Below are 14253 nucleotides of genomic sequence, written 5' to 3'. Positions count from 1 at the left end.
ATGAGGAATTTTTAATCACTGCTATGTTGAAATTGTTACTAATATTGATACTGTTAATATTCATTCAGGGTGCTGGAGCCTATCCCACACCAAGTGCAAATTACTACTAAAATGTAATAGTCTTATGTTTTAGTATATATGCACGATTTAACTACGAAACGTTAGTGCTTAGTTATACGTACGCACAACTGTAGTACGGTACTCCTGTGTAATATACTAATATGTGTCGTGTGGTATGAATGCACTAACATACTATTGTGTAGTAGTACTAAATAACTGAGTAGTACTTATGCGCTACTTTTTTGACATGGACAAAAAATGCTAATAAGCCAATCAATAAATGTTACCGTTTCAATTATTAGGTTGAATTCAAAGCACACTAGTGGAACCAAGCACCAAAAAGTATTTTCACATAAAGTATAGATTTACAGTAAACAACGTTACATATATGTCATACTTCTTTGACGTTAATTAGTATTTTAGAATGTTTTATTTTTGTGTTCCACCTGGTCTGGGGAATATATCGGCCATCGTTTTAGTTCAGAAAGTGTCAACAGTCCATCAATCAAGAAAGTTTATTCCAGTTTGAAGTTGTGTGTACAAAAACAAAAACAAGTTAGCTGGTTAGTACAATCTGAATGCATTGGTTATGTTAAATATAAATATAGACTGTACATTATAACATCTTCAAGGCTGCTTTGATGCTTATTTAGATTTGTATATTTAGTGGAAGTTAACCACTTCGTTGTCATACAAAGTTCAAGTACACAATCAGAAACCCGATTGGCTGCAGTCAACCACAGAGTACAATTAAGTACACGTTGCGTATTACATAGTCTGTACTACTTGAGTTACTCAGCATAGTAAATTTTACGTAAGCTCTCCTACACTACTGTTTAGTAGTACTATGTATGCACTATTAAACAACTACTCAGTAGTTAGTAGTACGCACTACTAAACTACTGCTGTGTCGTACTAACATATTATTGTGTAGTAGGACTATGTAATTACTGAGTAGTACTACTGTGGTAGTAATATTTGGTAGTACGTACTTTGTTCATTAGTAGGTAAGTATGTAACTTGCATTATGTAAGCAGGTGTATACATACTAGTAAGTACCTGCTTGAAGGCTGTACTGACGCTAGGTTAGCTTCCATTTTGTTCACATAATCAGAAATGTCCTGATTGGCTGCAGTCAATCACCGGCAAGGTATGTGTCGACCAATCACAGCGCACCAATGTAGGGGGCTCAAACAACGCTCTGTTAGCTGGAATGTTCCATCAAGTCTCAGCGACGTTAAAGCATCGTTCTACATTTCAATAAATGTGGATTGACGCAATGTATCATTTACAACACATCAGTCATCTTTTCCACGCCATCACCACGCGTGGATGCGTGCTAATGATAGCATGTTAGTGTTCAGCCCGCATCATGAGGAAAACATTCAGCATTTGTCGCGTGTGCTTCACATGGAGTGTTTATGTGCTTAAGAACGAAAACAAAAGAACAGCTGACTCAGCGTCTGGTCACATGATGCCGTTTGTGACGTACTGGAAGGAGTCGTATAGTTTAGTGGTGATGGAGCGCATGGAGCCGTCTACCAGCTGCTCCACCAGAACCTGCAGCTGCTCCTCGGTCAGGCTCATGTGGAAACGCTCCTTCAGGCCGCGGATGGTTCCGGAACCGTGGAAGCAGGCCAGCTGGGAACCTGAAGGTCACGGCCAAAAAACAAACATCAATTACCAGACAGCTTCTTGTTTCCGCGCTGAACGCGGTAAAAGACTGACAAATTTAAAAACACATTTTCATGTGAGAAAGAAAGGATTTCTTACAAAATATAATACTTATGTACGCACTACTAATAGTGCTACTGTGCTTACACACATTCTAATTTAGTGTCTACAGTACTACCACTTTGTAGTATGACATATAAAATAGTATGTGTACCACCAAGTATATACTACATAGTGTAATACAATGTGCGCACTACCAAGTGTTCATTACGGTGTGTACACTATGTAATGTGTATTATGTAGGACATACAAGTGCTTACTAATGTGAGTACTATTAATTGCACATATATAGTGTATACTATAAGTGTACATACTACAAACACTGCAAAAACTGAAATCTAAGTAAGATTATACATCTCAAATAAGGGTGATATTTGCTTATTTTCTGTCTGATAAGATAATTCTTCTCACTAAGCAGATTTTATGTTTGAGTCTTTTACTTGTTTTAAGGGTTTTGGTCCTAAATTATCTCAGTAAGTTATTACAGCTTGTTGCTGAGATTTTATGACCTATATTGAGTAAAACATGCTTGAAACTAGAATATCAACTATTGCAAAGCTGTGTCATCAACACTCACAAGTATAAAAGTACTTTTTGAAAGTACAGTAATCATTTCTTATTTCAAGCATGGAAAAAAAAAAATCATGATTTTGACACAATTGTGTCTCATAATTAAACCAGATGACAGCCAAATGGCCTTTGCTGTTTTATTTTCAATGAAACAATAGAAAATAGGTACTAGTATAGTAGTACAGTTGGCACAGTACAGTAAACTGACAGTTAATATTCAAACATTTAACATGTGACATTTCTAACAATTTTGAAAAGAAATAGTTCATGCACATTCAAATAAATTCTTCAAAATTGCAATAAAAAAAATTGTCCCGGGGGCCAGGCTGTGTGTATACATATATATTAGGGCTACAACTAACAACTAATTTGATAATGGATTAATCTGTCGATTATTACTTCGATTAATCGATTAATAATCGGATAAAAGAGACAAACGACATTTCTATCCTTTTCAGTATTTTATTGAAGAAAAAAAACAGCACACTGGCACCATACTTATTTTGATTGTTTCTCAGCTGTTTGTAAATGTTGCAGTTTATAAATAAAGGTTTATAAAAAAAATAAAAAAAAATTAAATCCTTTGCGCATAGCATAGATCCAACGAATCGATGACTAAATTAATCGCCAACTATTTTTATAATTGATTTTAATGGATTAGTTGTTGAAGCACTAATATATATATATATATATATATATATATATATATATATATATATATATATATATATATACACACACTTCTTGCGCACTAATTGACTGAAAGAGCACGCACTTGGCGCGATGATGTCATGTTATCGATGGAAAAATGCATTTTTAGACATTATGTTTTGCCTGAGCGGCTAGTAAACCCCGAGAGTAACAAGCCTTGTTGCCTTTCCATTAAGAACAAAAAACTAATTTTTAGTATAAGTTTGCTGGTTTCAAAATGTAATGTCGAGCGCATATCATTATGCCAAGATAATGGCACTAGCATTTACTTAATTTAAGAATATCTTTCAACATATTGAGAAAAAAGGTCTCATTTGTTTTTTCTATCAAGAAAAGTGCACTTATTAGTGAGAATATATGTATTTTGGGGTTCATTGATGTTAGCTAATTGTACTTGTTTTGGAAAGTCTTGGCAAGCCAAATTTTCTTCTTCTATTGGCAGATAATTTTGCTTAGTTCAAGTAAAATACCACTAATTGTTTTATTTTTTTTTACTTGTTTTTGAACACTGACTTTTTGCGGTGAAGTCCTTACTACCAAGTGCAAAATATGAAGTGCCCACTAATACATGCGTAATATTAAGTGTACATTACATTGTGTATACTATAAATTGTACAACGCCTACACTATGTAGTACTAACTTCAAAGTCCTTATTACCAAATGCGTAAGTGCACACTCCGTGGTGTGTAATTGAAATTGTACACTCTGCAGTGCACACAACTACAAAGTGCATACTATGGAATTATACACAATGCAGTGCACACTATAAAAGCACTTGTTACCAAGTGCATACTACTAAATGCACACTACAATGTGCATACTATTTAGAGCACACAATGAAGAGCATACTTCAAAACTTTAGTACCTACCAAAGTTGACAGGCTGTGTATACACTATAGAGTGTACTCCATGAAGTGTGTACTACTCTACACATTACTACTGCTGTGTAATTGTCCTATGCCATAGTATGTATCCATCCATCCATCCATTTTCTACCGCTTATTCCCTTCGGAGTCGCGGGGGGCGCTGGAGCCTATCTCAGCTACAATCGGGCGGAAGGCGGAGTACACTCTGGACAAGTCGCCACCTCATCGCAGGGCCAACACAGATAGACAGACAACATTCACACACTAGGGCCAATTTAGTGTTGCCAATCAACCTATCCCCAGGTGCATGTCTTTGGAGGTGGGAGGAAGCCGGAGTACCCGGAGGGAACCCACGCAGTCACGGGGAGAACATGCAAACTCCACACAGAAAGATCCCGAGCCTGGGATTGAACCCCAGACTACTCAGCACCTTCGTATTGTGAGGCAGACGCACTAACCCCTCTTCCACCGTGCTGCCCCGCCATAGTATGTATGTACGCACTATTTACCTATTACACAATACAGTAGTAGTTACTTAATAGTACGCACGCACGCCAAACTGCTCCTGTGTAGTATGTATGGAAGTACTATGTAGTTACGATGTTCCCTAGTAGGTATGGTCTAGTATGTAACGAGGTACATAGGACAAAGTAACTGCAATGTACTACATAGGAGTAGCTGAAGTAGAAGGTGTACTCGGGTGTTGTGTGTACCTTGCTGCATGATCTCCACTATGTGCAGCACCTTGTCCATGTACTTCCTGGCAGCGATCAGTCCTTGCAGCATCAACATCTTGTAGTACAGGAACATGTCTCCTTCCAGGCCCCCCATCACCTGCACGCACGCCTCACCTCTTAGAAAACCGCCCTCAACCACGCCGCTCCCCAACCCAGACCAAAACCGAGGCGCACTCACGTCGACAAACTCGGAGGTGAGCTTGAAGGCGGACGTCTCGAAGCCGAGATTGCGAGGAGAACTGGACAAGATGAAGCCGAAGTCGATGTGAATGATGTGACCTTCCGAGTCCAGCAGGATGTTCCCATTGTGCCTGGGAGGGAAGCAGACATCTTAACCTGGCATCTGTAGAAAGGTTGTCATGGAAACAACAGTAAGCTCAGCGTCGGACCTGTCTTTGACCTGCAGCAGGTAGCAGATGAGGCTGTATCCGGCGCAGCTCTGGACAAAATTCCTCTGAGCCGTGAGGAACTCCTCCGTGGTGGGGCTGCCGTGCTCCTGCAGGAAGTATTGGAGTAGCGAGAGCTGACTCTGCTTACGGACCTGAGACGGGGAAAAACAAGCGCCATCTTTTTCTGTCTTTGTCTGTGAGAGGCGTTTGGTCGGCCATCATGTGACCTCGCCAGGTGTGCGCCAGCGTACCTGATGGAGGGACACGGCGTTGAGGACGGGCTCGATCATGCCGCTGTCCGACGACATCACAAGGATCTTGTAAGGTTTGATCCACAGAGGAATTCTCTCCTGCTGCCAGATGGACTAAAAAAACCAGAGGCTAAACGCTAACACGCTAACGGCCACGTGAACGCAAGAGTCGGCGGTACCTGCAGCTGCGTCAGGACCTGATAGGCCAGCAGTTCCTGTCTCAGGTCGTCGCCACACTTGACGATGACGGACAGAAGACGCCAGCTGGGCAGGTGACCATACGGAGACGCTTCCCGGATACGCCTGCAACACGTCCCACGCACACCTGGTTTACTCCAGACAACATGGCTTCGGCGAGGCGTGACCTACCTGACTTTTTCCTCCCAGGGTTCTTTGAGGGCCACAGCTGACGGGTCCTCGGGGTCCCTCCTAAACGTGGTGGGCGTGTGCGCCAAGTTCTCCGACAGGCGGCGTCTGAGGAGTCAAAAGGACAGGAAGTTGACGAGGAAGTCAAAATAAAAGCGCGGCAGGTAAACAAACCTGATGTCTCCAGCCGCGATGAAGACCATCTCCCTGCTCTCCAGGCTGGTGATGCTGTCCACGGAGAACTGGCTGATGTTGTCGCTGCTGCTCGTCTGCACCTCGGCCACACCATGCAAACGTTAGCACTCGAGATGTCCGATAATATCGGACTGCCGATATTATCGGCCGATAAATGCTTTAAAAAAATGTAATATCGGAAATGATCGGTATCGGTTTCAAAAAGTAAAATTCAGGACTTTTTAAAACGCCGCTGTGTACACGGACATAGGAAGAAGTACAGAGCGCCAATAAACCTTGAAAGCACTGCCTTTGCCAGCCCAACCACATAATATCTACGGCTTTTCACACACACAAGTGAATGCAATTCATACTTGGTCAACAGCCATACAGGTCACACTGAGGGTGGCCGTATAAACAACTTTAACACTGTTACAAATATGCGCCACACTGTGAACCCACACCAAACAAGAATGACAAACACATTTCGGGAGAACATCCGCACCGTAACACAACATAAACACAACAGAACAAATAACCAGAATCCCTTGCAGCACTAACTCTTCCGAGACGCTACTATATAAGCCCCCACCTCGACCTCCTCATGCTCTCTCAGGGAGAGCATGTCCCAAATTCCAAGCTGCTGTTTTGAGGCATGTTAAAAAAAAAAAGCACTTTGTGACTTCAATAATAAATATGGCAGTGCCATGTTGGCATTTTTTTCCATAACTTGAGTTGATTTATTTTTGGAAAACCTTGTTACATTGTTTAATGCATCCAGCGGAGCATCACAACAAAATTAGGCATAATAATGTGTTAATTCAACGACTATATATATCGGTATTGGTTGATATCGGAATCGGTATTTAAGAGTTGGACAATATCGGATATCGGCAAAAAAGCCATTATCGGACATCTCTAGTTAGCACCGACATCAGCACCCTCGTTAGCGTGACGTGCCGCTCACCTCCACCTGCAGCTGCCCGATGTCATCGGTGGCCCAAGCCTCGTCGTCGTTGTCGTAGTTGTTGACGGTGGAAAAACTCGTCGTCCGCTGCTCCGACGTCACGGCGGCGCCACAGTCGAGGTTGTCGGCAGAGCGGGCCGAGCGGATCCGCGTCTCGGGGATCCGAATGGGAACAGGGGAGGTCTCGAAGCTCTCGCACTGCAGGACCTCCACGTAGATGATGTATGGCGCCTGCATGAACCAAACGTTATAGTCCAGTACGGAGGAGCTAGCAGGCGGCGTGCTCACCTTGTCTTTGGAGTTGAGCACCACGGCCTGCGTGTGCGGGATGCGGACCACGTGGTGCTGGAAGTCGGCGGTGGGCAGCCACACTCGGGCCGGCAGCTTGTGGTTGAGCAGCGACAACTCTGAGATCAGCCGCTGCGTCTTCTGCTCTTTGGTGGGCAGCGTGGCCAGACGCTTCCCGATGGCCAGCAGCGACTTCACCAAGTCACGCTGCGGACGCAGACGCTCCAGCTGAGGACCACAAGCATCACAGCATATCATAGCAACGCCTGGTCACTTCTTAACTGCATGTTACATGGCCGGGGACAGATGGAGCTGCGGTTCACTCATCAGCCACCAGAGGGCTCTACAATGCAGCCGCAATGTTGCCAGGCTGCAAGCGGACACATGGAATCACTTTGGAGAAGGGAAGGGAAGATGTTTGTGTGACCTACATTCCACATTGCTCGGACCAATGAACTTTGACATGGCCAGCGTTGTCACATGTCAACATATTATGACTATCAAGCGTTCCGTAAAAACCTCCACGCTGTGTCATTATTTGAACAAGCGTGCGACAGGAAGTGCCCACACAACAAACCACCAGTGATATCGCTAGGTTTTCAATATAGTGAATTTCCAACGGGTAGTGATTTGAGTTATTGTATTTAACAACCAAGCATTAATATGCAAAAAAAATAAACAAGTGTCCTGGCTCAAGATAGTCCACAGGTAAAAATGTAGCATTTAACTTACATATGCAAGTACAGAGAACATGGAATACGTTGTTATAAAACAAATATCAAAAACAACAACACGCCTCATCTAATTTCAATAAAGTTGAAATTGGTTTGTTTGTTTACTGTAAGTCTCATCACAAAAAAAGCCCAACGCCGACCTTTTTGTTAGCAAATTTGCTGATGAAGTCTTCGAAGTCGGCTTAGCTGACTTTCAATTGTAAGTCCAGCAAGACTATTTAGCCTCTTGGCTTGTTGTGGATCTGAAATTGTTTTTAACTAGTTTCACTTTGCTAAACGTCTTTTCTGCATCTGCAAAAGTCATGGGGGCAGCATGGCGTAGTGGGTTAGAGCGGCCGTGCCAGAAACCTGAGGGTTGCAGGTTCGCTCCCCGCCTCTTGACATCCAAATTGCTGCCGTTGTGTCCTTGGGCAGGATACACACTGGTGAATGAATGATAGGTGGTGGTCGGAGGGGCCGTAGGCCCTAAAGGGACGGCGTGGCGCAGTGGAAGAGTGGCCGTGCGCGACCCAAGGGTCCCTGGTTCAATCCCCACCTAGTACCAACCTCGTCATGTCCGTTGTGTCCTGAGCAAGACACTTCACCCTTGCTCCTGATGGGTGCTGGTAGCGCCTTGCATGGCAGCTCCCTCCATCAGTGTGTGAATGTGTGTGTGTGAATGGGTAAATGTGGAAGTAGTGTCAAAGCACTTTGAGTACCTTGAAGGTAGAAAAGCGCTATACAAGTACAACCCATTTATCATTTATCATAACTGGCAGCCTCGCTTCCGTCAGTCTACCCCAGGGCAGCTGTGGCTACAAATGTAGCTTACCACCACCAGGTGTGAATGAATGATGGGTTGTCACTTCTCTGTGAGCGCTTTGAGTATCTAATAATAGAAAAGCGCTATATAAAATCTAATCCATTATTATTATTATTATTATTATTATTATTTTTCGGTATGATATGAAAGTCAGTGTAAAACAGTCCCAAAAAATACTTTTTACTCTGTTGTTGTGCGCTATTATGGTGTCTTTCATTTTATATCGATACAAAAACAAACAACAAATCTTTGAATATTCAACTTTTTTGTATTCAGGCTATTCAAATGTCCCACTAATAACACATTTTACAAGACCACATTGAACACATCATGATAACGTAACTCATAATTATTACTTAGTAACCATTTAATTATCCATATCCATTAACTAAGACAGAAGAATAAGCAGTTGTCATATTGTTGGAGTTGTCCCGACTTTTTTTGTGCTCTTGAACGCATCACTGGTTAAAAAGTGCGGTGTAGCATATGACAAATGACAGTTGGTTTTGGCCTGATTTGTACGACAGCCAATGCATTGCTAGATATACATTTTTTACTAATGCTTTTGGGGTAATTACGGCCGAATATAAACAGTTGTGTTCAATAAAAGGGATCTTTGGAATTCTGTGTCTCGACAGACGTTACAATAATTGAACAGTGTTGACGAACATCTGTTATGGCCGGCGGCCGCTGGTCACCTGTCACTCACATTGTTGCATTGCAAAGTCCTACAGAATATATTATGACTTTATTTTGTTTAGAGTTCAGGTTATATTTGATTTTGTGCGCTGCTTATTCTTTGCTGTGCGTAGAGGACACCTGGGCAGAGCGTAGATGCGCATGTTGGGCTTACCTTTTAGAAAGAAAGTTTTTAATGTCCTGGACCCCTGCTGTGTTGCTCCTACTCCTGGCCTCCTTCCAAACTATATTCTGATGTCTGGACTTGTGCTTTTTGAGGGGCATCCTAACCCTGCTGGAGTTTGCTCGCACTCACTTAATTGCGATGAGGAAGAACCATGGTGGGAAGAACGAACCAAACTATTTTTTTTTATTTTTTATAAAAAGTGGCCAAAGGGGTTATTGAATTTATTTAATTACAAAACCCAAAACCAGTGAAGTTGGCACGTTGTGTAAATCGTAAATAAAAACAGAATACAATGATTTGCAAATCCTTTTCAACTTATATTCAATTGAACACTGCAAAGACAAGATATTTAATGTTCAAACTGGAAAATTTTAGTTTTTGCAAATATTAGCTCATTTGAAATTTGATGTCTGCAACATGTTTTAAAAAAAAGCTGGCACAAGTGGCAAAAAAGACAGAGAAAGTTGAAGAACATCAAACACTAATTTGGAGCATCCCACAGGTGGAACAGGCTAATTGGGAACAGGTGGGTACTATAATAGGGTATAAAAGCATCCATCCATTTTCTACCGCTTGTCCCTTTTGGGGTCGCGGGGGGTGCTGGAGCCTATCTCAGCTGTATTCGGGCGGAAGGCGGGGTACACCCTGGACAAGTCGCCACCTCATCACAGGGCCAACACAGATAGACAGACAACATTCACACTCACATTCACACACTAGAGCCAATTTAGTGTTGCCAATCAACCTATCCCCAGGTGCATGTTTTTGGCGTATAAAAGCAGCTTCCATGAAATGCTCAGTCATTCACAAACAAGGATGGGGCGAGGGTCACCACTTTGTGAACAAATGCGTGAGCAAATCGTTTAAGAACAACATTTCTCAACCAGTTTTCGCAAGGAATTTAGGGATTTCACCATCTAAGGTCTGTAATATCATCAAAAGGTTCAGAGAATCTGGAGAAATCACAGCACGTAAGCGATGATATTACGGACTTTCGATCGCTCAGGTGGTACTGCATCAAAAAGCGACATCAGTGTGTAAAGGATATCACCACATGGGCTCAGGAACACATCAGAAAACCACTGTCAGTAACTACAGTTTGTCGCTACATCTGTGAGTGCAAGTTAAAACTCTACTATACAAAGCGAAAGCCATTTATCAACAACACCCAGAAACGCAGCTGGCTTCGCTGGGCCCGAGCTCATCTAAGATGGACTGATGCAAAGTGGAAAAGTGTTCTCTGGTCTGACGAGTCCACATTTCAAATTGTTTTTGGAAACTGTGGACGTCGTGTCCTCCGGACCAAAGAGGGGAAAAAAAGAGTCGAATTGCTATAGGCGCAAAGTTCAAAAGCCAGCATCTGTGATGGTATGGGGGTGTATTAGTGCCCAAGGCATGGGTAACACACATCTGTGAAAGCACCATTAATGCTGAAAAGGTACATACAGGTTTTGGAAAACATATGTTGCCATCCAAGCAACGTTATTATGGACGCCCCTGCTTATTTCAGCAAGACAATGTGTTGCAACAGCGTGGCTTCATAGTAAAAGAGTGCATCGCTGCAGCGGCAGCATCGTCTTCTCGCTGCTGTGCGCCTGGTTGCTCGGCGCCTACTCGTCGGAAATGCACATCGTGCACATTGAAAATGTGTGGCGCATTATGAAGCCTAAAATACGACAACGGAGACCCCCGGACTGTTGAACAACTTAAGCTGTACATCAAGCAAGAATGGGAAATAATTCCACCTGAAAAGCTTAAAAAAATGGTCTCCTCAGTTCCCAAACGTTTACTGAGTGTTGTTAAAAGGAAAGGCCATATAACACAGTGGTAAAAATGCCTCTGTGCCAAATTTTTTGCAATGTGTTGCTGCCATTAAATTCTAAGTTAATGATTATTTGCAAAAAAAAAAAATTAGTTTCTCAGTTCGAAACCTTCGAACATTAAATATCTTGTCTTTGCAGTCTATTCAATTCAATATAAGTTGAAAAGGATTTGCAAATCATTGTATTCTGTTTTTATTTACAACTTATACAACCTACCATCTTCACTGGTTTTGGGTTTTGTAGAATATTGTATGACTTGTGGCTTTATTTTAATTCGGATTCATTCAAATGAATATATATTAGTTCAGTGTCTGCATAATCATTTGTCATGTAGACTACAGCAGGCTGTGTGTTATAATTGCTCTAAACTTGAACTACTGTGAAGGACTAACTAACAACAACAACAACAACAACAAAGATGGCCGGACTCACCTCTTCATGGACAGCCTCCACTTTGGGGTTACTCCCCGTCCTTCGGAGGCCGCAGCCCGGCCCGCCGCTCGCCATGGTGGCGTCTGATTTGGACCTCTGGTGCGTCCTTCTTGAGGGGGACAGAGCGACGTCCGCCCCTCCTGGAACGAAAGACCCATCAAGCGGGCGGTCTGGGACGCTTGCGTCACTGCCGTGATGGCGCCGGTGAGCACGGCGGTAGGACGGTGAGGTCGCCGGGCAGTCAGAGGCCGAAAGCGTCCGTGAAGGGGCGGCGCCGGCGGGCCTGAGTTCATCAGACAGGATTAGCTTTCGGAGTTTGGCGCCCCGGGAGTGCCGTTGCGTGGAGATGTGCATGTCCGACGAGTAGGCGCCGAGCAACCAGGCGCACAGCAGCGAGAAGACGATGCTGCCGCTGCAGCGATGCACCTGGTGGCGCAAAAACACGCATCAGAATACGGCGACGTCAGTGTGAGGCGGGGCGGCGGCGGCGGCGGACTCACCAGGTAAGGTCGGATGGCGTCGCCCACCTCTGCGTCCATGTGCACGTACATGCTGAGCAGCTGCGGCAGGTAAAAGTCCACCTCGCTGTCGGCGAAACTGAAGAGGCGGTTCCCGATGTACGCCTGCACGCCGGGCTCCTTGGACTTGTACAGGTACGCCATCGCCATGGAAACGTCAAAGAGCTTGGACTCGAACAACCGCAGCAGCCACGACTGTTTGGATGACGACGACGGCGGGGGCGGCTCTTGCTGGGAGCAGCCACGCCCATCCGCCTCTTCATCCTCGTCTTCTTCTTTGATCGAGGCGTTGTCAGCACCGATGTGCCGCCGCTCGTCCAGAGCGAGGGGCTCCGCCCCCTCTCGACTTTGTAGTTTGACCTTGAGAAGAACTTCCTGACATGCCTTCAGCGCCACTTCGGGGTCGATGACTGCAGGAGCGAAACAGTGACTTTCAAAATGGCTGCCAGTCCTTCTTTTAGTGTCGACCTTACCTTGCTCCGCCTCCATGGCGCTCTCAGAGATAGCCTGGTCCGCCAACGGACTCGGCCCGTTGGCCGCAACGTCATTGCTGGCTGCGATGTCGCCGCTAGCTGTGCCCTCGCTGGCACTGCTGAGGCTACCGGTGCTCCCGATGCTCCCGCTGGGGCTGGAGCTGCGGGGGCTGGCGCTCGGCGAGGATGGCCGCTCATCTTGAGGGGGCGGGGGCAGCGGCAGCTGGGGTCGGGGCTGATTGTGGCGGTGACGACGGCGACCTGGGCCGTCAGAGGAGCTGTCAGAAGAACACGAGGACGACGATGAGGAGGCGCTGGAGGGAGAGGAGGGGCAGGAGAAGGTAGTGGGGGAGGAAGAGGAGGCAGAAGGAGGGGCCTCGGCAGTGTGGGCGGGGCTTAGGTGCAGCAGGCGCACGGCTGGGGAGAAAGAAACTTCGGTGTCAGCCATTGTGGAAAAGGTCTGCAAAAAAAAAAGAACAGGACACACGTGACTCCAATGACGTCATCATCCCTTTCGCCTGACAAAAATGAGTTGGGTGGGCGGGATCAATCCTCATCACACACACAGACATGAGAATATGACGTCACGAAAACGTGACGTGTCACAGGTGAGAAGCGCGCCCCCAGACGTAACATCAACACATGAAAAAAAGCGTACATACACAAATGCGGACACTTGATGTTCTGTTACGTCAGAGCCTACGTCAGGCTGTGACGTTTACATCACAATAATAAACATTGGGATTCGTTTTCTTATGACGTCACGGATTGACAACTGTGTTTGCAAGCGACCTGTGTCGACGGATGATCCGCTACGATGAAGACAAAGATGGAGGAGTCACGTAGAATAACGAGAACAAACGCGAGCGGAGAGGAGGAGGAGGAGGAGGGGGAGCGGGACTTACCGGGTGCTCGAGATTTTGCCGCCGTCAAAGGCTCGCGCACGTCTTCCTTCAGTCTGTTTCTGGAGTCCAGCTTGTAGTCCAGTTTCCAGTTGAGCTTTCAGAGTAGAAACTGTTCCATTTGGTACGCTTCTGGTTCTGGTCTGTGGCCTGACCGCTGAGCTTTATGGCAGCAGTGACGCAAGATCAAGTTTCCTTCACCCAATCAACAAAATAGACACTTCCGGGTGCGCTTTACATAATAAAAGCAGACAGGATTAGTTAATTTGATATCTACGTCCACATCAACAAATGTTCTTAGATTTTTGTCTTTTTAATATGTAAAATATACACCTATTGTCACATTAGTGACGCCTTCTTCAATTATCTCAATGTATTTGGCTACAGGTGCTTTACTTTGAAAAATCGGCTGTACAAGTTCCGCAAGAAAATTGTGTGAATTTTGCTGATTGTTGATGCTGCGGATTTTTTTGGTCAAGTCTTCCGTTCGGACCAAAACACAGAAATATACACGCCCACTGACTTCCTCCCCCAGTCAGTTCAAGTTGAAATGAGATCATCCAGCAAGAAGACCAGCAGCTAGGAATCAA

At 44.7% G+C, this 14253-nt stretch overlaps 1 protein-coding gene across 1 annotated transcript; it reads right to left on the bottom strand.

Annotated features, from left to right (window-relative positions):
• Positions 1–560: 560 nt before the first annotated feature.
• On the bottom strand, positions 561–13879 carry LOC133610562 (phosphatidylinositol 4-kinase beta-like). Its single transcript, XM_061966939.2, has 14 exons — positions 13667–13879; positions 12762–13221; positions 12271–12698; positions 11771–12196; positions 7115–7342; positions 6827–7057; positions 5860–5954; positions 5689–5793; positions 5499–5622; positions 5320–5433; positions 5069–5220; positions 4858–4990; positions 4656–4776; positions 561–1709 (listed from the first exon to the last, which is right to left on the bottom strand). The coding sequence occupies exons 2-14, from the start codon at positions 13207–13209 to the stop codon at positions 1528–1530; spliced, it is 2787 nt and encodes a 928-aa protein (XP_061822923.1). The 5' UTR covers positions 13210–13221; positions 13667–13879; the 3' UTR covers positions 561–1527.
• Positions 13880–14253: the final 374 nt, after the last annotated feature.

Source organism: Nerophis lumbriciformis, linkage group LG11 (assembly GCF_033978685.3).
Source record: "Nerophis lumbriciformis linkage group LG11, RoL_Nlum_v2.1, whole genome shotgun sequence".
NCBI classification, from domain to species: domain Eukaryota; kingdom Metazoa; phylum Chordata; class Actinopteri; order Syngnathiformes; family Syngnathidae; genus Nerophis; species Nerophis lumbriciformis.
This window is presented reverse-complemented; position numbering and strand designations above follow the sequence as displayed.

Excerpts from the sequence above, each read along its gene's own strand:
- LOC133610562 (XM_061966939.2), bottom strand. The coding sequence starts at position 13,209 with ATGGCTGACACCGAAGTTTCTTTCTCCCCAGCCGTGCGCCTGCTGCAC. Across the intron at positions 12,197-12,270 it reads ACGCCATCCGACCTTACCTG|GTGCATCGCTGCAGCGGCAG; the intron begins GTGAGTCCGCCG and ends TTGCGCCACCAG. Across the intron at positions 5,221-5,319 it reads ACGCCGTGTCCCTCCATCAG|GTCCGTAAGCAGAGTCAGCT; the intron begins GTACGCTGGCGC and ends TCCCCGTCTCAG.